Here is a 22,778-nt window from a genome sequence, read left to right as displayed (position 1 = left end):
AATGACATCAACACCCTATATCAGGTGTGCATAATTATTAGGCAACTTCCTTTCCTTTGGCAAAATGGGTCAAAAGAAGGACTTGACAGGCTCAGAAAAGTCAAAAATAGTGAGATATCTTGCAGAGGGATGCAGCAGTCTCAAAATTGCAAAGCTTCTGAAGTGTGATCATCGAACAATCAAGCGTTTCATTCAAAATAGTCAACAGGGTCGCAAGAAGCGTGTGGAAAAACCAAGGCGCAAAATAACTGCCCATGAACTGTGAAAAGTCAAGCGTGCAGCTGCCAAGATGCCACTTGCCACCAGTTTGGCCATATTTCAGAGCTGCAACATCACTGGAGTGCCCAAAAGCACAAGGTGTGCAATACTCAGAGACATGGCCAAGGTAAGAAAGGCCTGAAAGACGACCACCACTGAACAAGACACACAAGCTGAAACGTCAAGACTGGGCCAAGAAATATCTCAAGACTGATTTTTCTAAGGTTTTATGGACTGATGAAATGAGAGTGAGTCTTGATGGGCCAGATGGATGGGCCCGTGGCTGGATTGGTAAAGGGCAGAGAGCTCCAGTCCGACTCAGACGCCAGCAAGGTGGAGGTGGAGTACTGGTTTGGGCTGGTATCATCAAAGATGAGCTTGTGGGGCCTTTTCGGGTTGAGGATGGAGTCAAGCTCAACTCCCAGTCCTACTGCCAGTTTCTGGAAGACACCTTCTTCAAGCAGTGGTACAGGAAGAAGTCTGCATCCTTCAAGAAAAACATGATTTTCATGCAGGACAATGCTCCATCACACGCGTCCAAGTACTCCACAGCGTGGCTGGCAAGAAAGGATATAAAAGAAGAAAAACTAATGACATGGCCTCCTTGTTCACCTGATCTGAACCCCATTGAGAACCTGTGGTCCATCATCAAATGTGAGATTTACAAGGAGGGAAAACAGTACACCTCTCTGAACAGTGTCTGGGAGGCTGTGGTTGCTGCTGCACGCAATGTTGATGGTGAACAGATCAAAACACTGACACAATCCATGGATGGCAGGCTTTTGAGTGTCCTTGCAAAGAAAGGTGGCTATATTGGTCGCTGATTTGTTTTTGTTTTGTTTTTGAATGTCAGAAATGTATATTTGTGAATGTGGAGATGTTATATTGGTTTCACTGGTAGAAATAAATAATTGAAATGGGTATATATTTGTTTTTTGTTAAGTTGCCTAATAATTATGCGCAGTAATAGTCACCTGCACACACAGATATCCCCCTAAAATAGCTAAAACTAAAAACTACTTCCAAAAACATTCAGCTTTGATATTAATGAGTTTTTTGGGTTCATTGAGAACATGGTTGTTGTTCAATAATAAAATTATTCCTCAAAAATACAACTTGCCTAATAATGCTGCACTCCCTGTAGATTCATTGCATTTATAAAAAGGATGCAAGGACCAAAAATGATCTATTCTTAGATAAACACAATTACAAAAACTAGACACTTCAGATTATGACATTTATCCTATGTTGTGACTGCCTGCCGTCTCCACGTCCTTTCCACCTTGGACCCCTGTGTTTTGTCATTCATTCTGTCTTCTGTGTGTATATATAGCCCTGCCCACTTTGGGAAGGGGTGAGGCACCCACCACATTGAAATTTGATCCCCACCTCCAAACATATTGTGCTATTATATCGATGCACTAACAGACAAAAATTGCAGATAAATTACAACCGGAAAAACTGTTTTCTCCCCGTCAACACATCACTGAAAATGTATATCTGTATAATGTTAAATAATATTACATGCAGTAAAATCTATTGGTTTAACAGCCTGGTTTTGAACGATGGACATCCTCTCACGTACCTTTCCTTAATTTCTTTTAAAAAAGAAGAGTCCACTGTATTTTTGTCAGTAGTTACCTTTGTGCACATTAAAATCATTACAATTCACTGGATTTTCAACCAGTTTCAAGTGATTTTTAGTTCTGAAAGCATATTCTGATTTCCCATGAGCTCCCTCTGGTCGGTTATAACCCTTGAAAAAAAAAAAAATCATGTTAATGCCCCTGCATTTGGATCCTCTCATTACATCCTGACACTCTGCTGCATTTTTTTTTTAAACCTGTCTCTGTCAGTCCACCAAACGCTATGAAAAACCGCAGCAACACATTTCTGGAGCAGGCTACACCTTTAAGGTGGAGAAATGAATATTTAGTAAATGGAGTCCACTCGTATAGTGAGTCACTGCGCTCTCATTTTCTTGCACACTCTTAAGGACTTTCTTTGAGACAGCGAGGTGTGTATGTGTACTTGGAAAGTAGTGTGTTTAAGAAACAAATGACTGTGTGGGAAGTTCCTTCATCTGTGCTAATCCACCCTTTATAGTGAGTGCTAGTAGTTGTTCTTTTTTTTTTCAATGAAATCAGTCCACAGTCAAAGCATGTGGTTTAATCGTGTGCTCGTATTAGTCCACAGCAACTGACACTGTCCTCAGTGCTTCCCTTTTATCTGACTGATGGAGTAAAATCACACGACTGGACCCCAGAGACCCCCTCCTCCTCCTCCACCTCCCATCCGCGCGCTGATCGGCATTGATACAGCAGCTCCGGTAGGGGCGGGGCAGCACTGCAGCAGTGCGCCTCTCGAGCTGTCTCCGGTAATGTTCCATAGGATACGCACGCCCCGCTCCGCCCCTGCCGCGAGACAGGTGGTCGGACTGTACGCCTTCATCCTCCAGCGCTCCCTGTTAGACTAAGAAGGAGGGAAAAAAAATCCGTTGACAACAGGGAAAGGGTCGGTCGGCGCGAGCGCGTCCCCGATGGACTTCCAGCGTGTGACCTCGGCGATCACCGGGCGGGCAGCAGGAGAGGGGGGCAACAACGGGAACGCACGAGGAGAGCCCCGGCGATTTACTCCCAAATGTTTTGCAGCGGATTACTCGAGATGCCGTTCGCGGGAGAGGGTGTGCCGACGGGGGAATGAGATGCGCAAGTAAAAAAGTTGACACGATTTCTGGTGGGGATTTTCATCTGCGAGGCGGCGGGATCATTTCTGACTATCCTCCGGGCTGGGAAGTTCCCCTGGGGGGCTTCGTTATGGCTTCAGGCGCCGGTAAGGCTGCACAGCCCCCCGGGCCGGGCTCCGCCGTTAACGGGACTGCGGCAGAGTTCTCCAACATCGAGCAGGAGCTGTACGACTATCAAATGCACAGCAAGATGTGCAAGAAGATCGCTCAGCTCACCAAGGTAAGACCCGCCGGTGACACCGAGAGAGGGAGGGAGGCGCGCCGCCCGGATGTCACTCCTGTCAGGCTGACTGATGATCCGCTGGCTGCCTCACACTCAGACACGGACGGCGCGTCAAAATAAATGAAAATACACATGAAATCCGTAGTTTAAAATAAATAAATAGTAATTAAAAAGGAGCAGGCTGGTAATAGAAGCTATAAAGTCGGTACATAGGTCTACACGTTTTACATTATCTCGGGATAACGACGGGAAAACTTGGATCAGCTTCGTGACTGACAGCTGCAGATCCCGAGCACCAGACATCAGGCAGCAATTAGAACTGATGCAATTTTAATCAATCAGTAGATTTATGGATTACCTTCACCGTGCATCAATTTATAATCTGGGCGTTTAGGATATTAAAACATTTCCACAGCTCGCTGGGCCAGAGCCCAGGGTGATGCTTCTTTGTCTGACCAACAGAGAGAAAAACGACTCCAAAGGTGTGCTATCAATTAACTGTGGTGTGAAACAGATGAATCCCCACAGTTAATTAACAGCTTGGTACACCAACATGGCATTTCTCTGTGTTTATCAGGGAGTTTAACAGCTGCAGCAGCTGCATGTGAGGATTCACCCTCTCTGTATCTTCACAATAATGCTCACAGAGGCAGGGCATGACCCATGGCTTGTTGAGCTATGACAGTTACTGATGACTGTGCACTTCTCATCTTCCCTTGTGGATGCACCTCTGTGTCTTAAAAAAAAGGACTTCCTATCATGCACACAGGCCCAGGCAAACAAAGATGACACAGATGAGGGGTCAGCACTTGTGTCTGTGCTTGTTAGGGGAATTCGCCAGCCCCTTCCTTCAGCCTCTCGTGACCCCTCTGTTCCTTTCCACCCTGATCTCCCTCCACAGAAGCCAGGACTTGTTTTTGTCTCCTCTGAAACTTCATGGCATGCCATGCCAGCCCCGCTTTAGCTCTGGGGCGACCACAGTAAATGAAACCCGGAGCGCGGCTGAAATATAAGAATCATCGATACACATATTTGGTGTGTTTGGTTTCCCCTGAGCTTTGGGATGCTGGGCATGTGGCACATGGTTTATTTGAGTTGTTTGGGGGGTGGAGAGCAGAGGAGAGGAAGTAGGAAATGGGTCAGCTGTGGTAACCTTATATATTTAATAACCCATATTCTGTGTGCATGGAGGCACACACGCACAAACATACCCACACATATGGACTTCTACTTAACACACCTCCTCACGTCTGCCTCTCTCTTCCACTCACCCATCCCGACTTGCACGATTCCCCCCACACACACACCTCTCCCCGCATCAGTGAGAGCAGTCTGCCCTGGCTGAATGGGTGCTGCTAAAGATAAACCAGCAGCACGTCGGAGTGTGTTTACATGGCAAAAGAAGCCAATGGGAAGGAATTGAGAGCTGACCGTGTCAGGCCAGCTGTTGTGAATGTTCACATAAGGTTGCATGCACACACACACACACACACACACACACAAACGCAACTACAGAGAGAGGAGTAGTGTCTCTGTATGACTCACAGAGATCAACAGTAGCATATTAAAGTGTGTGCTTATGTGCACACCTACACGTCAGACTGGTGGCTCTAATTCTGTCTTTGGATTTCCTGCACTTACCCTATCGAGTGTACACTAGGCGCTATGTTCCCTGCTTTGTAATCCAGCACACCCAGTACCCTCTTTGATATGTGTGGAGGTATGTGTGAGAGTGGGAGAGGGCGGCTGATGTAAGACAGTGTGTGTTTGTGTGCACGCTTGCTTTGTCTCTTTGCCTAACCTCTCCTCTGTGCACCGAGCGAGTCAAGTCTACGTCTCACTCCAGTTTCAGCTGCCTTGTCTCTTGCTCTCCTTTACACTGTAGACAGAATATTAATTTCATGCTTTGCTGACTATGAAGTTACTGTCAATGAGCACGGGCACTGGCTTGTGAGGCCACATGAATAACATTATCGACCAGCAGGATCGATAAGGGGATCTCGAGGCAGAATATACAGTGGCGGGCTCTCACCGCTCTCTGGCCAAACTGCCAAAGATTTAAACCCAGAGAGCTGAATCAAAGTGTGAAGCTGTCTTTAATCCCACCTCCTAAAATAAATCCGATAAATACTGTTCGTGATGGCATGTAGTAGTTTTACTTAACTGTGTGAAAGCGGGTTTTCCTTAAATCTGACCTTAAAGTGAGCTGACGCTAAACAGCAGCCACTGTCTGCATGAATAAAAATGAACAGATAATGGTAAGCGCAGCGGTAGCAGACAAACGGAGCCGCTGAAGTGACTCATTCATGCTAGTGACATATAAATATCCTACCTATACTTTAAATAGGTAAGGCAGCAAACTTCTAGAGTAGCAGCAAGCCTCCTCCAACCCCCACCCGAGTGCATGAAATAGAACAAGAGTGGATTTTTCAAGTGCATAGATGTCACTGCTTTTATGATAAAGATAAAACATGTCATACAGATTTAGATCAGCGGTTTCCTACCTGTCCTGTAACTCTAAAGATAAAGCAGCGATAGCTGCTTAATACATCGCTGAGTGAGCTTGGGCTGATCATTTTTCCTTCTTAGATTAGGTCATGTGATTAATTTTCAGAGGAATGAAAAGGTGACTCTTGTAGGTCAAGTAGTGATACTTCAGATGTACTCGATATGGCAAATAGTACCCCCCCCCCCCCCCACACACACACACACACACACACTCCGAGAAGAGCGGCAGATGGAAGAACCTGCTGGTCAAAAAAACCCCCAAAAAAACCTGAATACATTTTTTTGTGTTACACATTCCTCTGATTACCTTTTATTAAGATAATGAGGTGTTCTGCAAAGACCTGTTTTGTTGATGTTTGGTCAGATGGTTTTGGTTAGACAAAAGTGCTCATCAGAGCTAATTAGAGGCTCAAAAGGGGGCAGGTGTTTGCAGAATCTGACTGTGTGTGGAACCTAGACATACAGAAGGTCCAACCCAGACCAGCACTGACAGAAAGGGGAGTTTCACTGGTGAGGCCCACTTAAGCTTAAATCGGGCTGTATGTGCTCCATGATGCAAAATGAGTTTGACATCCCTGATGTATGGGGACAGTAGGTCCACTGGCTTCACTGAAACCACAATAGCTCGGGTGTCGTGCAGCTTAACAAGGTCTGTGTCGGGTGTTGGGGAACCAGGGCATACTGATGAGAAGCGGACAGCTGGATCAAGGCGTACATGGACAAGGACTGATAATATAGAATTGATGAATTGCTGCTATGCCAGCTGATAAAATGACTGGTGTGAGTGGCTCCAGGAGATTTAAGGCACAGCATCAGAGGTCCAGAAGAGCGCACTCCTACAAACAGCTAAAATACTGCACAGGATCCTCAGATTCCCATTCCTCCGGTCGAGGACCCGAGCTTGAGGAGCACACATATACCACCCCCAGGGGGTGAGAGGGAGATTTTTTTTCTTTCAAATAATATAGTCAGTGTAAGTCTAAGTAATCCCTGCAAACTAAAAGGTTCAGATTGCTCTAGCTTCAGTTAGTATTTCGTTTCTACTCTTGGCTCTATGTGACATCAAAGAGAGCGATTATCATCTCGAGCACACGGCGCTGGATAGAGCACAGAAGCCCCACCCACCTGATGTCAGTCGGAAGTAATCTGGATAAAAGGTTAAAAAATGCTAGAACTGAGGGATTGTACCAAGGTCCAGTGTAAGATAAATCTGGATTATTTGGAACTGTGAATCATGCAAAGTTACTAATAGGTCCCTCTTAAATTTATCTGAATATGTGGTAACCATTTTAGATCCTGTTTCCAAGACATCAGTCTTCACATCTTTTAGCTTATGAGCTTGGTGCTGAAAAATTCCAGAGCCTCGACCTCGACACCGTCCAGCACCTCTGGGATAAATTGCCATGCAGACTGCAGGCTAGGCTGTATCATGTACCATTTGTAGATGACCTCACGTGTGCTGTTTTAGTTCAATGGGAGCAAATCCTGGCAGTCAGACCCCAAAATGTTGTGGAAATTCTGATTCTGATTTGGAAACTTTTCCCAGAAGAGTGCAGGCTGTTTCGACAGCATGTTAACGAACAGAGTTGGGTGTAAAGTTCAGGTGTCTGCAGGTGTACTTTGTAACCCCTCAGGGGTCCAAACCCAAGGATGGGAACCACTGGTCTGCATTATTAATAGGTATTATCTAATAACCTTCATTAAATCTCTTTTTTTCTCTATGCTCTCACTTTCAAACCAGCCAAAGAGGACAGCAAAGAACGTCCTCCCCCTTAGAGCCTGTCCCCGTTTCAGAGTCCTCTTCATTCCTCCCTGTCATGAGTCACTGTTTGCTAAAGTTTGCACATTGGTGTGATGTACTCCACCAGCGTCTGATGGACAGGAGATAGAGAAATCTCACATTTGACACCAATACCAAAACCTGCTTTACAATAAATACATAACAGATTACTGGAGACTGACAGTGTCGAGGTAATGTAAATGTGTGTGAGAGAGGATTAATGACATGCACGCACGCGCGCACACACACACACACACACACACACACACACACACACACACACACACACACACACACACACACACATTGGGCAGAGACAGGGACACAGGGAATGTCCAGCAGGCCTGTACCAGCTGCAGACAGAGAGGCGTCTGAGTAAAATATGAGCCCATGTGTCTCCCGGATACAGTACGCGCATGCGTGTGAGTCCACACAAACACACACGCACACACCTCTGCAAGTGGATAAGTGAGACGTCAGGGTCACCAGGAGGAGATGATGACATGGCGCAGGGGGTAAAGTGAATAGCGGGGAGAAACGGGCCATATTTCATAGGTTAGTAGCGCTCTATATGGAGAGGTTGAAGGGAGGCTCCATACATGCTGACAGGCATCGCTGCATAAAGCCTGACTGTCCGTGACTCAGACACACAGTTTGTCAGTGTTACTATTTAAAGTCGAATATTATTTCGACTGGTGGAGAGCACTGTTGCCTTACAGCGAGGAGGTCCTGGGGTTGAATCCTCTGGGCTTTCTGTGAGGAGCTGGCATGTTCTCTCTGAGCGCTCCAGCTTCCACCAAAAGTCTAAAGACATCCATGTTTAGGCTAATTAGCAAATCTAGGTGTAAATGGCTGTCTGGGTCTTTGTGTTAGCAAAGGCTGGAGATCTGTCTCCCCTTCCCATCTTTTCTATAGTTTTAGTTTTGGTCTCCGCTATGGTACATTTGCATAATTCACAGTACAAAATTGTTATTTTTTTTAGCTGGTTCTTGGTGCAGCCAGTTTGATCTCCTCTCTCTTTAATCCAACTCTCTTTTGATTGGCTGTCTTTCACAAACAGAGGGTTTGTGCAACCTTGTGTGCCCAAGATGATCAGGATATATTCTCCCTCTGACATTATTAAAACTTTCCATCCATCAATTTTCTTATATTCTTATATTTCTTATAGCTGTCATAGAATGAGAGGCAGGCTACAGCCATGGCACTATATTAGAAATTAACATGCATGCCTTTGGAGTCTGGGAGAAAGAGAACATGCGACACTCCACACAGAAAGGTCCTAGCCGGTCAGAGGATTCAAACCCAGCTGTGAGGCATCACAATGGTGCCGCATCATATTGATGAGATCCAGGAGAAGAAATAGTTTCTGAAAGCAGACTGAAACATTAGCTTTTAGCTCACAGGTGATTGTTTATACACATCCTGCCCTCATTACAGCCCCTGTTTAATATGTGACTCTATCACTGTAACAGGATATACAACACTGTGTTACTGTAATATTTGTTAGCATACAGCTGCCATAAGGATGTAACCAGGTTTGCTCATATGAGACTGAAAACCCTCATAAAATATTGAAGTTTTACTCTCAATACGTGCATATTTTTAACAAGGTGGCCAAGGTCATTTTTAATCTTTTCATATCAAATTGTGGAAATTCATTATTCGCTCCATATCTCTCAACAATGACTCGCCATTCAGGTTTCAAATATTCTGCATTTGGTTGCAAAAATAATAAAAGTGTTACACAAAAGGGCCTTTTTTCAGTCTCTTGACCTTTGGGATCTCTGCTGCGTTGCTTGATGGATTCTGAAGTCATCAGATTTTGGTGGATTAAAAAAAGGGGAGTTAACCAAGCAAGTCAAAAAATATTAGACTTGGTGGTTTATTTATGGAGGTAAGTGATCTAATATCACGTATCTGTAGAGTGGATACAAATGTGGACTTTTCAAGCACCATTCAGCAAGTGAAAAAAAGACACCTCAAAATAATCACAAAGAAGTCTGGTATTAACTTTCCAAGACTGAGGGAGTCAAAGGCATGCAGTTTGAAGCATGAACTCAACACACTGTGATGAGCATAAGCAATACATTAACATTAAAAACATCCATGAGAGGTGATTAGTTCGCATTTATCTGCAAAGATAAAGTGTCATGTATCCCTTAAAGAGAGGATAAGCTGCTGCTTTTAATGGACATGTGCTTTAGTGAATGTTTTTTTTTAAAATCTGTAGTCAAAATGCTTATTTAACAATGGCTCGCACATTTAATAGAGGAAAAAATACAGTGAAACAAAACAAAACAGTTGAACATTTAAAAAAAAAAATGTTTTTCACATCACTTTTTAGAAGATGCCCGTCTTCCTCCACCTTATATACACAACACTCAAGTGGAAAAATAATGCAGGGAGGCAAGAAGACACAAACAAGCAAACATAGATTAATATCTTTCTAATTTTTAGTGTTTGTGTCTTGAAGGCTTAAATGTGCACAGCTCTTGAATCTTTGCCCTCTTGTTGCTGATGCTCCAGGTGATTTATTCTCTGAACATGAAGAATGAGGAGCAGGAGGCGGCCCTGCAGGCGTTGAGCAACGCCCACCACGACGAGCTGCACCGGATCCTGATGGAGACGTGCCACGAAGGGGAGGGGTCAGCCCTGAGGACACGCCTCCTGGAGCTGCAGGAATCTCTGGATGAGCAGCAGCGAGTCGGGGCCCAGGTGCGTGCATGTGTGAGTCCTTGTTTATGGGGTTGGGGGTCGGGGTCCTTGTTGTGTCTCTGTAATTTAATGTCTAACCTCCCAGTGAGGGCAGCAAATCAAACCTGGCCCTAACATGACCTACGGCAGCCAGCCTCGCTCAGAAAGCCCGTTACTTTACCCAGTCTTCATAATTTATATGCTGTGCACCACAATAAAACATCAACATGAATCGTAAACACCCACATGGCTTTCCTATCGAGTCCGCGGGGGGAAACAAAAAAGCGTCTTAACAACTAAATACATAAAAAATGCACACAGGGACCTAAAACTTTTATTTTGAAATGTTTTTCCTTGTTATCTGTCTGGCATGTCTGGCATCTGTCATGTTTTTTCATTTCCTACTGTCATTTTCTCGAGTCAAAGCAGGTAGATCAGCGCGGGTCTGATACAAGAAAACACCTGTACAAACCTACCAGACTCACATAGACAGGCTTTCAACGTATGAACCACAGGGATGTGTTTTTAAGTGAAACAGGCTACAGACAACGATAAGTGTCACACATCAAACAACCTGGAACAGGATTAATGCGCCAGTAAAAGAAAGCCTTATCGCCTTTAGAGCAGACAAGTGTCGTAGCGCCACTGGTGCAAAAACTATGAGAATGTGAGTGTGTCAAAACACTGCATGATATCTCTCACAGGTACCTATGAGCATAAATGACATAACATCTATATAATCACAAACATAACACTTATGCTAGTAAAATTTGTCTCTAACATCTTTAGTTTTGTAGTATTATCTTGTTTTGACACTTTTTAAATCAGACTACTGCTGCTGAGATCTTCCGCACAACCGCCTCTAAGCCTTACACAAAATGGGCCAAAAAACAGAAAATATCCAGTGAGGTGAAGTTAAAATGCCTTGTTCATGATGTCAGTGGTCAGAGATGAATGGCAGGACTGCTGCAAGCTAATAGAAAGGCAAGAGTAACTTCTTAAATGTCCACTTGTTAAGAAGGTGGTATGCAGAAGAGCATCTCTGAACACACACAAAGGACGACAGCAACAGAAGACCACATTAGGTGCAACTACTGTCAGATAAGAACAGGAAACTGAGGCTATGGTTTGCATGAGCTCCCCAAAACTGCACAACAGAAGATTAGAAAAATGTTGCCTGATCTAATGAGTCTCGATTTCACCTCTGGAAAATAATAATTTTATTCCTTATAAACTCCTAGCATGTGAACATTTTTTCAGTAAAAGCAGTGGTAATTGGTTCTTCGGTGCCTGGAGTCTATGTTAGCAGTGAATGGATAGCTAATAAGCATATAGTATTTGTTTATTTGTTATCACAGTATTGAACAGTGTCAACACACATTACTGCAGATCTAACTATTAAGAATAAGGGTTCCATAAATGCCAGAAAACAGCAAATCTTTGGGTTCAAATAAGGCTTATTTTGCAAAAAAAAAAAAAAAAAGTCATAGTTATATAACTGTATAGCTAATATAACTAATATGGAGCTATGTCAAAGAAACCCACACAGTGTCTGCCCCCTTGGTTTATAATGTTTGCAGCTTGCTGCATGCTGAGGCTTCTTTCTGATTTCTGGTTTTGTGACTTTTGAAGAAGTTTTTTGCGGCTCTGAGTTGCCCTGAGCTCGACATTGCAGGCTGGTAATGATGTTTTGCCACATACTGAGTATTGTGTGAATGTCACAGCGTTACCACTAATTGGCCAGTCTGGCCTTTTACAAATGTTTTGTATAGTCTGTGTCCACACTGTTCGCTCCAGCCGTCTGTACAGTTCCCAGATCTCAGCACAGTGAAACACCTTTGAACAAGCATGCATTTGTTATTGCATAAGTATCATTGTAGCATGGAACAAAGTGTGAAAGGCTTTTCCGAGAGTTGTTGGAGAAAAATTGGGTGCTTTTTAGGGAAGGTTGGCACTACCAAAGGTTTATATGTGTGAGTTATTCTCTCGTCCTCTGTGGCTCCAGGTGCAGGCGGACTTTGAGTTCTTCCGCATCCAGGCGGAGGAGAGGGAGCGGGAAACGGAAGCAGAGCTAAGAAAAGAGTTTGAGGAAAAGCTCCAGGGTGCGCAGGAAAACCTCCAGGAGGCCAAGGCCCAGATCAGTGTTGCCCAGGAGGAAAACCTGAGACTGAGCAAAGAACTGGAGAATGCTGAGGAGCAGATCCAGCAACTGGATGCCAAATGCGAGGAGCTCCAGAAAACAGTCGTTGATGAGGAGAAAAACAGGAAGGAGGAGGATAGGCAAAGAGAAGATGAGGAGGAAAAGAAGAAGGAGGAGGAGGAGAGGAAAATGGAGCAGTGTGAGGAAAGGATTAAAGCCCTCCTGGAGGAGCTAAAGGCACTAAAGGAGGAGAGGGATCGAGCGGAGGAGGAGAAGAGGCGAGCCGTGAAGGAGGAGAGGGAGCAATGGGAGCGAAAGGTGAACGATCTAAACGAGGAGGGAGAGGAAATGAGGAAGAAGATAGAGGCGGAGTGGAGGGAAGAGCGGCAGAGGTGGGAGGAGAGGGAAGAGGAGGAGAAGAAAGGGATGCACAGCGCTCTGCGGGAGAGGGTGAAGAGGGCCGAGGCGGAGGTGGAGAGTCACCTGGAGAGGCTAGCCGAGAGCAAGAGAAACACAGTGAAGCTGCAGGAGCGAATACAGGTACGCGCCTTTTCTCTCGTCCCTGCGTGCATAATCCAACGCTGGGAAGGGAAATTGAAATGTTGCAGCTTCCTGTCTCTGATGCGCCCAGCTAATAGTGTTGATGGGAAAGAAGGGACTGAAGTAGAAGCAGAGCTGGGGGGGTGGAGGGTGAGCGGGGGTGGGGGAGGCATCTTGCTTGTCTAACCACAAGCTGCCTTCCCTGAGTGTTATTCCCACTGCCAACTAGCTGCTAATGAGGAGCAGGATAGATTCGCTGCACCACCTCACGCATGAGCATTAAGAAGCCCTGTGAGAGCTGGCATGGAGCTGACATGCAGTAAGTCCTCACAGCAGACCATTAAAGGCTCGCAGCTGGGCAAGACAGCTCCCTGACTCACCACATTTCATCCCTCATTTTTTTTCTGTTTGTCTGATTGTGTTCACTCCCTCCTCCCTCATCTGTGTCAAATTTGCTGTCAGCCTCTCTCTTGCTCTCTTTCTCGTCTGTTTCTTTTTCCTTTTCTATTCCCTCGTGGCCTTTTGTCAACATGCAGTACTATTCCGCATCGCCTGACCTTAATTGCCCTCATGCTAAACTCCTTCCTGGCCTTTATCCCTCCCTTGCAGGACTTGGAGGAAGAGCTGGAGCTGGATCGCAGGCGTGTGTCCGAGGCCGAGGGCGTGGCCAAGCGGGCTGAAGAGGAGCTCGCTGTAGCCAAGGAGCGGCTGCTGCTGCAGGAAGACGAGCTGCAGAGCAGAGCAGGTAGTCTGCCTCTCGCACCTGTCAATCTTACCTGCCCTGCTCGGAGCGAGCTTGCAAAAACTGAAGCTGTGCCAGGTGCACGTCCCCATTCCTCATTCAAACCCGCCGTTAATTAAGTTTTCCACTCACGCTGCCATAATATGTAGAGAAAATGTAACAAATTATTCATTCCTGCTCAAAGGCAAACAGTTTCATCAAACTGGCATCTCACCCCGTCAGCACAAAACTCTGAGTTTTATTTATTGCACAGTAATGGGTTTTAATTCAGACCCTTCCTCAGTCAGAACTGGTCAGATGATCCATTCTGCTTCTGCTATAGACGATCAATCAATCACTTTGTGTGTTAGAGGAGCTGCTGAATCGAGGAGGCTGCGAGGTGTGTGTGTGCACTGAAATGGAGGAGCTGAGGAGCCAGGTGAGCCGTCTGCAGAGCAGGAACAGAGAGCTGGAGCTGCAGAGCAGCGGCCGCAACAGCGACCACGCCAGGCAGATACGCCAGGTAGCACGCACACACATGCACATATGGTAAAACTGCAATGTGGACAAAAATATAAGCACAGCATGAATGAGTGTGCTGTGTTGTGTGTTAATAGCACGCTGAAGCACTGTCCAGTTTGCGCTCAGAGATGGTGAGAGCCCAGACAGAAGAGCTGCGTCGCATTCAGAAGCACGCGGACGACGAGCGGGACAAACTGCAGAAGGAGATCGAAAAAGAACGAGAGAGCCTGCGGAGGGAGCGGGAGCAGGAGAGGGATCAGTTCGAGAAGGAAAGGAACCGAATACGGCGAGAAAGAGACGAGGAAAAGGAAGCGCACCACAGACAGCTGGAAGAGGTCAAGGATCGTGTGAGGAGAGAGAAGGAGGAAGAGGTGGACCGCCTGCGCAAAGAGCTGGAAGTGGAGAGGGTCCGCATTCGTTCCCAGCTCGACAAGAACATCGAACAGGTCGAGGCGGAGAGAGCCGGCGTGCAGCTGAAGCTAGAGGAGGAGAAGAAGAGGCTGGCGGAGAAGGCCGAGGAGGACAGGAAGCGACTGAAGGAGCAGGTGCGGAAGGCGATAGAGGAGGTGATGAGGAGACACGCGGCTGAATTAAACGGCGTCCAAGAAGCTCTGAGCTCCGAGAAGAAAACCAACCAAGAGGTCAGCATGTGTCGGCACACAAAGAGTTCTCTGCATTTAACTTTAACAGACATCACCAGTGATCATAACAGGAGAAATCAGGTTAGAGAGGAAAACTGGAGAAAGAAGCTGCATTTTTGATACCACTTAGTGACCTGACCTGTTTGGCTACTATATTTAAAAACTGAGGCTATATATCATAAATGAGCATTAGTAATTTTGCACTGGAACCCAGTGAGATGGTGCTAAGAAGTAAGAGGAGACTGGCTCTGTATTAGGACCAGACACAGATTCTTTATAATGTGCACTGCTTGCATCTCAAATTTAAAAACAGCCTGCTGTGGAAGCCGAAAAAACACAGCCTTCATTATTTTTAGTTTCAGTCACTCTTTGGATGTAATTATTTTTGATATGAGCACAAACCGTTGCCAACACAGTAAAAATCTCCCTGCCTGCAGTCAAACACGTACCGTAAGCCATGAGGGTCGAGGCAAAAGTTCACCCATTTAATCCACAAACCTGAGGAAAAGTTTGCGCGGCTCGGGCCACCGAGGAGCGTCGACAGTAACCAGGTTACTGAAGTTCACAGAAACGCAGCGCCTGAGTTGCACAGTCGAGCCTCAGCGGGGGTGCTGCCTAATTAAAACAGAGCTTCTAAATATTTTGGGCTTGCGTCGCTTGTCAGCAACTGACGATGTTGAACAAAAGTTTCCTCTTTTTTTAACCTGAATATCTTCAGAGTAATTTGAAAGAAAGGGATTGTGGGAAAAAATCTGTGAACGATTATGTTTGTGTAGCAAAAATGCTTTCCTTTGATCCAGTTAATTCTCTTGTGACCCCCGTAGGGAGAGTTCTCGCCCCCAGATTGAACCAAAAGAGAAATTTAATAGACGTTTTTTGCTCCCAGTAAATGTAGAAATTTAAAGATTTTATCATATAATTGCCTACCCTTTGAGCCCTCTTATCATGTTCACTTCATTATTACTAATTATTAATTAGGCTCACTTGTAAGAAGATGACAGAAGGGTAGGGTCGAGTGTTAAAAAGGAGATTCTTTGCTAATGTAATAATAGTTTTGATGAGGATGAATGTTTTTATGAAGGTGTGCGTGCGTTTGGAAGAGGAGAGGAGAGCTGCGGAGGAGCTACGCAGCAGGATGGAGAAGGAAAGAGAGGAGCTGAGGACGAAACTGAAAGATGCCACCAGTGAGGTTAGAAGTCAGGTTACGCTAACTGAGAGTAAAACATCAGCTGTAGTTCCTGTGACATGTGAAGAGAAAGAGATATGTTCCTGTGATCTCAGATCTGTAGGTTGGAGTCACTGATCCACCATAAAGACAAGAAAGACAAGGCGACCCCCGATGCTCCATCCTCGGGTGGACCGCAGTGCTCCCGTCTGGAGGAAGAGCTCCATCAGGCTCGGAGTCGACTGGCTCGCGTTCAGGACGAGGCCGAGAGGCAGCGGGACAGGCACCAGAGAGAGATCGCATCCCTGAAAGCTGACAGGCATCGGCTGGAGGAAAAAGTCCTGGAGCAGAGCCGGATGAACACGGAGAGGAGTCTTCTAGAGCAAAACCAGAAGCACACAGAGGACCGGATCAGGTAGCAGATCAAACACAGACCTTCCAAAGCTGCTCAGGCTTCCATTACAAAGTCTGCTTGTAATCAGCCCCCCCGCTGCTCACCTAAATGATCTTTGGGAAACATCAGAGTCAGGAAGGAAATCACTTGAATTGAAGCTCGTTTCAAGTTTGACTAAACTTTATTGACTTGGAACGTGTTGTAACAGAGCAAACGCACGGCAAGAAATTAGATGTAGCAGCAGAAAAAATTCCGTGTGAGCTGGTAAACGGTGTCGGCACATTAATGAAAATTAAATCAATATCACCAATTAGTCTGCCCTCCCCGACAGATGTATTTTATTAGCCTGTTTTTCACCATGTGCCGACAGCAATTAGAGCATATGCGCAAACAAAAACCAGCCCTCTGCATTTATTTTAAATGTGTTTGATCACTCGAAACTATCAGTTTACACGCAGTTCCCCCTTCAATACATGTCCTCTTTTTTCCCTCATTCAAATACACCCATTAAAAACCGACCTGTCAGCTGAAGGTATAACAGGTTATCTTATTATCTTAATATGGCAATGCATTAATATAAAACTCAGATTTTATATTTATGTACTTTATGGAATTGGATGCTCCTCTGCATGTTTGCTGCAAAAAATAAATAGGAACTGCTTTGCAATGTTAGATGGCAATATAACCAGAAGACATTTTAACAAGTCATTTTGCATGTAGGTTAGCTGTGTCTCACTCTTTGTTCTGATGCATGCCTCCAGGGCGGAGTGCGAGGATCGTCTCAGAGCAGAGTTCAGGATAGAGATGAACGCCGCCGTCGCCGAGAGCGAACAGAGATGGCAGAGCCGGGAGGAGGAGCTGCAGGCTCAGATCTCTGAGCTGCAGGGTCAGCTCACCGAGCTAGAGTCGCAGGTGAGCCCTCTGCAAATCGAATTATAGAAACCCATTTGTGATGCTTGGCCCTGATTGTCTCTTTAGAAACGTAATCAGGCTGTTTTGCCATTCTGCTTTGGCTTCATTATTCAAATTTTGCCTGAACAGATGAAAAATAATCAGGCGGGTTGGCAGCGTAGCTGATATCTTGAATCAGGCGTATTTATTTAAAAACAGAGACGTGCAATTAAGGTTCATTCACTGCAAAAGAGCAGCGTGATTCATGTTCTCAGAGCAGCGCTGAGATCCAGCGTTAAAATAAATACGGTGGGATTTCGGCCGCTGGAAGCGCCGTTATGGAAGCTGGGGATCATGGGAGTGGCTGTCCAAACTGTTCTTTTCATCTGAGCCAGAGGTCTGAATCATTGTCAGCTTTGCAGCTCTTGCTGAAAACCCACGACCTGCCACACCAGCTTGGCTGAAGAGGCGTGCTGACGCGTTTGTTCAATTGATGATGAATTGGTGTCTTTGTAACGACAGCAAACTGAGACAAAGGGAGATATGTTGTTGAAACATACATACATATTTTCCCCTTTGTAAATCTCTGTTTTGTAAATATGGACAGTGTAATTTTCATGACTTTTCTTTTAGGTTATTATTATGTAATGATTTTAGTGGTCGAGCCCTCTTGGGATCAAATTGGGCTGAATGTTGTGCATGAGTTAAATCGGTTTGACAGCCCTAGACTAACTCTTAATGGAACTGCTGCAATGTTCATAGTTGAGTTGAATATTTTTTCCCCTCCTGAGGCAAAGATGATGTCATCATCCTGTTTTGACAGACCAATGACCCAAAAAAATATTCAGCTTTCCATCCTAAATGATGGAGAAAAGCATCACTTGCATCCTCAGCAGGGTCATCGGTTGTTTTGGGTCTTTTACATCAGGGGTCCCCAATCCCAGTCCACGAGGGCCGGTGTCCCTGCAGGTTTTAGATCTCACCCTTGGTCAACACACCTGAATCACATGATTAGTTCATTACCAGGCCTCTGGAGAACTTCAAGACATGTTGAGAAGGTAATTTATCCATTTAAATCAGCTGTGATGGATCAAGGACGCATCTAAACTGGGACTGGATTGGGGACCCTTGTTTTACATCCTGATCTCTGAGCCTGTATCCATGAGATATTAGTCCTATATTGGTTCTGGCTTGTCTGTAGTGATCTGAAGTCATTTGAGGATTTCTTCACTGCTGCTCACACTCTGTTGATGGCTTTTCTTTTTACGTGATAACCCAGAAGCTGTAGGCTTTGCAAAGCAATTCACATTAATCTCCCAATTTGAACACTTGCTTCTTCACCAGTTTGTATTTCCCCCTTTTTCCTATCACTGGCCCATCCAGTCCTTCCAGGTTCCAGAGTGGTCTCTGCAATGTTTTTAGGAAATTTGACTCGGTTTTCCAAGCCCATTTTCATCTCCCACTAACGTGCTGTTCCTAGGAGGCATTTGTAGATTTTCCTGCTTTAATAAATGTGACACATAATCCAAGCGATGGTTTGTACACGCTCTGCCATGGTATTTATTTACTCTAACGGAGCGCTCAAAGCAATTTTTACTCCAGGCCACATTATTCTTCTGTGCCTTAAAGCGCTTTTTAACCATCACACACACACACTCACTCAGATGGATGCATCAGGGACAGCAGCCCTTTGCCGAGCTTAGGCCATGCTTCTCTTCCCTTGGCACAAGCGGTATGTCGGAGTTGTTGGCTTCCAGAAGAGGTTAGATGGCCTGGGTAAAAAGTCACACACATGCTAAATGTCAAATTTACATAATGCAAATTTACCTGATACATATCCAGGTCAGTTTATTAGCTGTGTTAAGTGCTTTGTAGCCTCTAAAAACAGTTGTGTAAACTCTAATCTTTGCCAAGTCTGAGAACACGACCCTGACTTTGTGTCCATCACGCCTTTGCTTTGTCTTGTAGCTTTCTGTATGGCAGAAATCCTGCATTTCAAACTTGAATGAGGACTTTAAAAGATGTGAGTGTTTACGAGTTAAAAAGAGTCTCTCTTATTGTATTTTAAGTGTAGGAAACAACAGCTCTGGATGCGCTCTAGAAAGTTAAAGTCGGGATGTTTCATGTAATCCGTTCAACTTTTTGGGCGTGCGATGCTAAATTGTTGGAGGGCTCTTCCAATTTGTTCCATAAGCCTGCTTATTTATTCTGTTTGAGTATGCACATCCTAAAACAAAAGTGGCATCTCCATTTAATTCTTGCTGCAGACTCATTATCTCAGGATTACTTTGACAGCATGGAGAGCCTTAAAAATCCTTTGCTCCCAATTTCTCACCAATGCAGGCAGAGAAAAAGAAGGCAGGCCAGGGAGATGATTGCCACGTGAATCCTGAAATTGACAAGTTGAGGAAGGAGGTCCAAGACACAAAGGAGATAAACAAGAAACTGAGGGAGCTGCTGCAGGTACGCACATGATGCAGAGTCATTTTTAAAAATCCTACGTGCGCTCGTTCATAGATTTTCTCTGTGATGAATAATTTAGCAGCTTTGATGAAAGTGCCGCAGTGAATAGGCAACATTATGTTGGTCTGTGAGTTTGTGTGCGCGTTTACTGCAACAATGGGTTTTTGTGAGCTTAAGAAGAATTGCTGCTGTGGTTATAAAAAAAACGTGTGTTCATTTGTTGGAGGAGCCCCAAACGCAGTCGCTAGCCGAAGAGAGACACAGTCATGCCATGGCGCTGCAGGCGTTAGAGAGACGGGCAAAAGAAGAGCTGCTGTCTGAGAGGAACAGACTTCAGACAATGCACCACCTGGAGCTGGGTAACACACACACACACACACACACACACACACACACACACACACACACACACACACACATGCATTAGCATAAGCACATGCAGGCATTAACACACTCTGGATAGCATGTACACAGCTACATGAGCAAAATAAGCAAGCACACACACACACACACATGCACAACGATATACACATTGCATTGAGATTATAAATTCAACAGTGAAGTTGCCATTGCCATGGATACACTTCACCATGGCAACAGCAGAAGGGTACCTGTAACAGTGGGGCCCATTGATTTTGTTTTCGGTATGTGGTTTTGTGTGTGTGTGTGTGTGTGTGTGTGTGTGTGTGTGTGTGTGTGTGTGTGTGTAGATAAGCAGCGAGCAGAGCTGACCCAGCAGCACACGGAGTGGAGCAGACAGATGACCCAGAGACACATGCAGCAGATAGAAGACCTACAGGCTCAACTACAGGCGCACACACAAATGATGGCTCTGCAACAGGTAAATCACCCACACCGTGTGCGCACAAACACACACCTCTTGGCCTCAATACCTGTGATTCATTGCCTGTAACTCCAGCAAGTCAACTTCTGTTGTCTACTACTTTATTCGTATGTGTGTGTGTGAAGGATTTGAAGCAGCAGAACCAGTATCAGGTGTTTGAGCGGCAGCTGGACGAGAGTCGCTGCGCCATGCTGGAGCTGCAGAGAGAAAACGCAGCACTGAAGAAGCAGTTAAAGGAAAGGTAGGGACGGTAACACTGAGTCCATCAGTCAAGGCGAAAGCCATCGATTTTACAGAGAAACTATGAATGTTTGGCATTCACAAAAATACTTTCCACCTAATTTCTTGTCAGTTTAAATAGTTTGATGGAATTGTTTTGCAACTGGGACCAAAGTGACAACTAAATGAATTTGCAGTGAATGGCACCCTGGAAGCAGCAACGTAAAATAAGAAATCATGAATGACTTAGCTTAGCGAACCAAGCAAAAACATGGCAGCTAAAGTAAATCGAATGTGTTAATTGTGCCAGAATCAGACATGGACCCAAATGCAGATTAAATCAAAATCAAATCAATTTATTTATATAGCACTTTTCACAGGATAAAAACCACAAAGTGCTTCACAGTAATATAAAACAGAAATACATAAAATACATTAATAATAAAACACACAGCACAAATCTAATTAAAAGCCAATCTAAATAAAAGAGTCTTAAGCTGCTTTTTAAAAGAATAAATACAATCAAGGCAACGTAATGATGGAGGGAGAGCATTCCACAACCTGGGGGCCACCGCTCTAAAAGATCTATCACCTCTAGACTTAAAACGAGTTCATAAAAAACTGAGCAAATGGAACAAAAATCAAACAAACTTTATTTAAAAAAGCTGATTACTGTGTTAACAAGCAGGTAGGAACTGAAGGTGAACGGATACCAAAACACAACAGACAAGACACACACAAACCCACACACAGAGGGCTGACTGAGGATGAGACTGCGGTTCGATCCAGACACGGAGCTAATGAGGGCGGGCAGACAGTAACAAAGGAGGGCAAAAAAGAAAGGAAAACATGAAAAATGAAGCAAAACTGCAACAAATTGCTTGAGCAAACTAATGTTCAAAGTAAAAGAGAAAATAACTAAAAGACATGAAGACTAAAACCAAACATGATGACAGAGACAGGGGAGGAAGATAACACCAAGAGCGAACAAACTGGTGAGCTTGTATATTTTTAACTGCACTAGCTGTTCCCAGCTTCTCACAGTCTCTATGTTAAGCCAGCCAAAGCTCCTCCCTGGAGCTTCGCGTTTACCCGTCATCTCATCCAAGTTTGGAGGAAGTTTGCTAAACTTTTCCTTGGAGCTCTGAACACAGACTAGGATGTTGGAAATGAAGTCTCACACCCGAACCCAAACCTGCGACAGCTGCAGAGGAAGAGGACGAAGGAGACAGAATAAAGTCAAAATCCCCCAAAAAACCCAAAAACCCATCAGTCTTACAAATGTTTCTAAACACTCAAGTCACACGACCACAGCAAATTGAGACCCAAAAGGTCTTGGTGCTGCATTTGGACTTGGAAAAAGTAAAAAATATTTGTTACTATAAATAGTAACAAAATAGTTAAATAATAACATTAGTCATGTGATAGTGTAACAATAATATTCATCTTCTGTAAGCATCGTGAGCTACATTGTTTAACACTTCATTCCACTGTGGACGAAACATCTCCCGCAAGTATCTCCTGTGTGGCTACCACAAGAAGCACAGCAGACTTTTTCACTGTTTTATCTTATAACATGTTTTTTCATGCACCACACTGATTTAATAAGCAGCCGAAGCAGCCTCACGTGTGTCAAAACAACAGGGTTACATTAATATTTGCTGAACCACTTCATTAGCGTCACAGCTCGCTATCGTCAATGATCCCAGTTTTTAATTTTTTTTCGCTTATTTGCGGATTTCTCCAAAACACGTGGTGATCATAATTATTTATCATAATTATTGAGAGTCTGGTGTAATATGTAGCTTTCCTGTGACATTCTTTCACAATATATGATAGAAAAAACTAGGATGTAGCTGTTGCTGTGGAAAGAGGTGATTGCTTCCAAACTTCGATACAGTTCAGACAGCGTTGCCTCGAATGTTTCAGTGTTTGTTTCGCAAGGCCTCACTTTCCCATTCACCACAATGAAGTTGAGGGGTGAAAAGCAGGAAGGCCCCTACAGTAAAACAGAGAAAAACCCCAAATT

General features: G+C 44.7%; 1 protein-coding gene across 4 annotated transcripts in view; it reads left to right on the top strand.

Annotated features, from left to right (window-relative positions):
* The first annotated feature begins 2,523 nt into the window (after positions 1 to 2,523).
* fam184b (family with sequence similarity 184 member B) overlaps positions 2,524 to 22,778 on the top strand; it is a 32,290-nt gene continuing 12,035 nt past the window's right edge. For 3 of the 4 annotated variants that reach the window (XM_040024277.1, XM_040024278.1, XM_040024274.1), the window contains exons 1-13: positions 2,526 to 3,224; positions 10,042 to 10,230; positions 12,215 to 12,889; positions 13,499 to 13,634; positions 13,982 to 14,133; positions 14,228 to 14,773; positions 15,855 to 15,962; positions 16,055 to 16,353; positions 17,094 to 17,244; positions 19,567 to 19,686; positions 19,913 to 20,045; positions 20,397 to 20,527; positions 20,656 to 20,771. In XM_040024277.1, coding sequence (XP_039880211.1) covers positions 2,958 to 3,224; positions 10,042 to 10,230; positions 12,215 to 12,889; positions 13,499 to 13,634; positions 13,982 to 14,133; positions 14,228 to 14,773; positions 15,855 to 15,962; positions 16,055 to 16,353; positions 17,094 to 17,244; positions 19,567 to 19,686; positions 19,913 to 20,045; positions 20,397 to 20,527; positions 20,656 to 20,771 — 3,023 coding nt within the window. In that variant the 5' untranslated portion in view covers positions 2,526 to 2,957. Of the gene's footprint in view, positions 3,225 to 10,041; positions 10,231 to 12,214; positions 12,890 to 13,498; positions 13,635 to 13,981; positions 14,134 to 14,227; positions 14,774 to 15,854; positions 15,963 to 16,054; positions 16,354 to 17,093; positions 17,245 to 19,566; positions 19,687 to 19,912; positions 20,046 to 20,396; positions 20,528 to 20,655; positions 20,772 to 22,778 lie in introns of all 4 variants that reach the window. The other variant, XM_040024275.1, reaches the window with a different exon arrangement.

Source organism: Simochromis diagramma, unplaced genomic scaffold (assembly GCF_900408965.1).
Source record: "Simochromis diagramma unplaced genomic scaffold, fSimDia1.1 OVJJ01000302.1, whole genome shotgun sequence".
Taxonomy (NCBI): domain Eukaryota; kingdom Metazoa; phylum Chordata; class Actinopteri; order Cichliformes; family Cichlidae; genus Simochromis; species Simochromis diagramma.
This window is presented reverse-complemented; position numbering and strand designations above follow the sequence as displayed.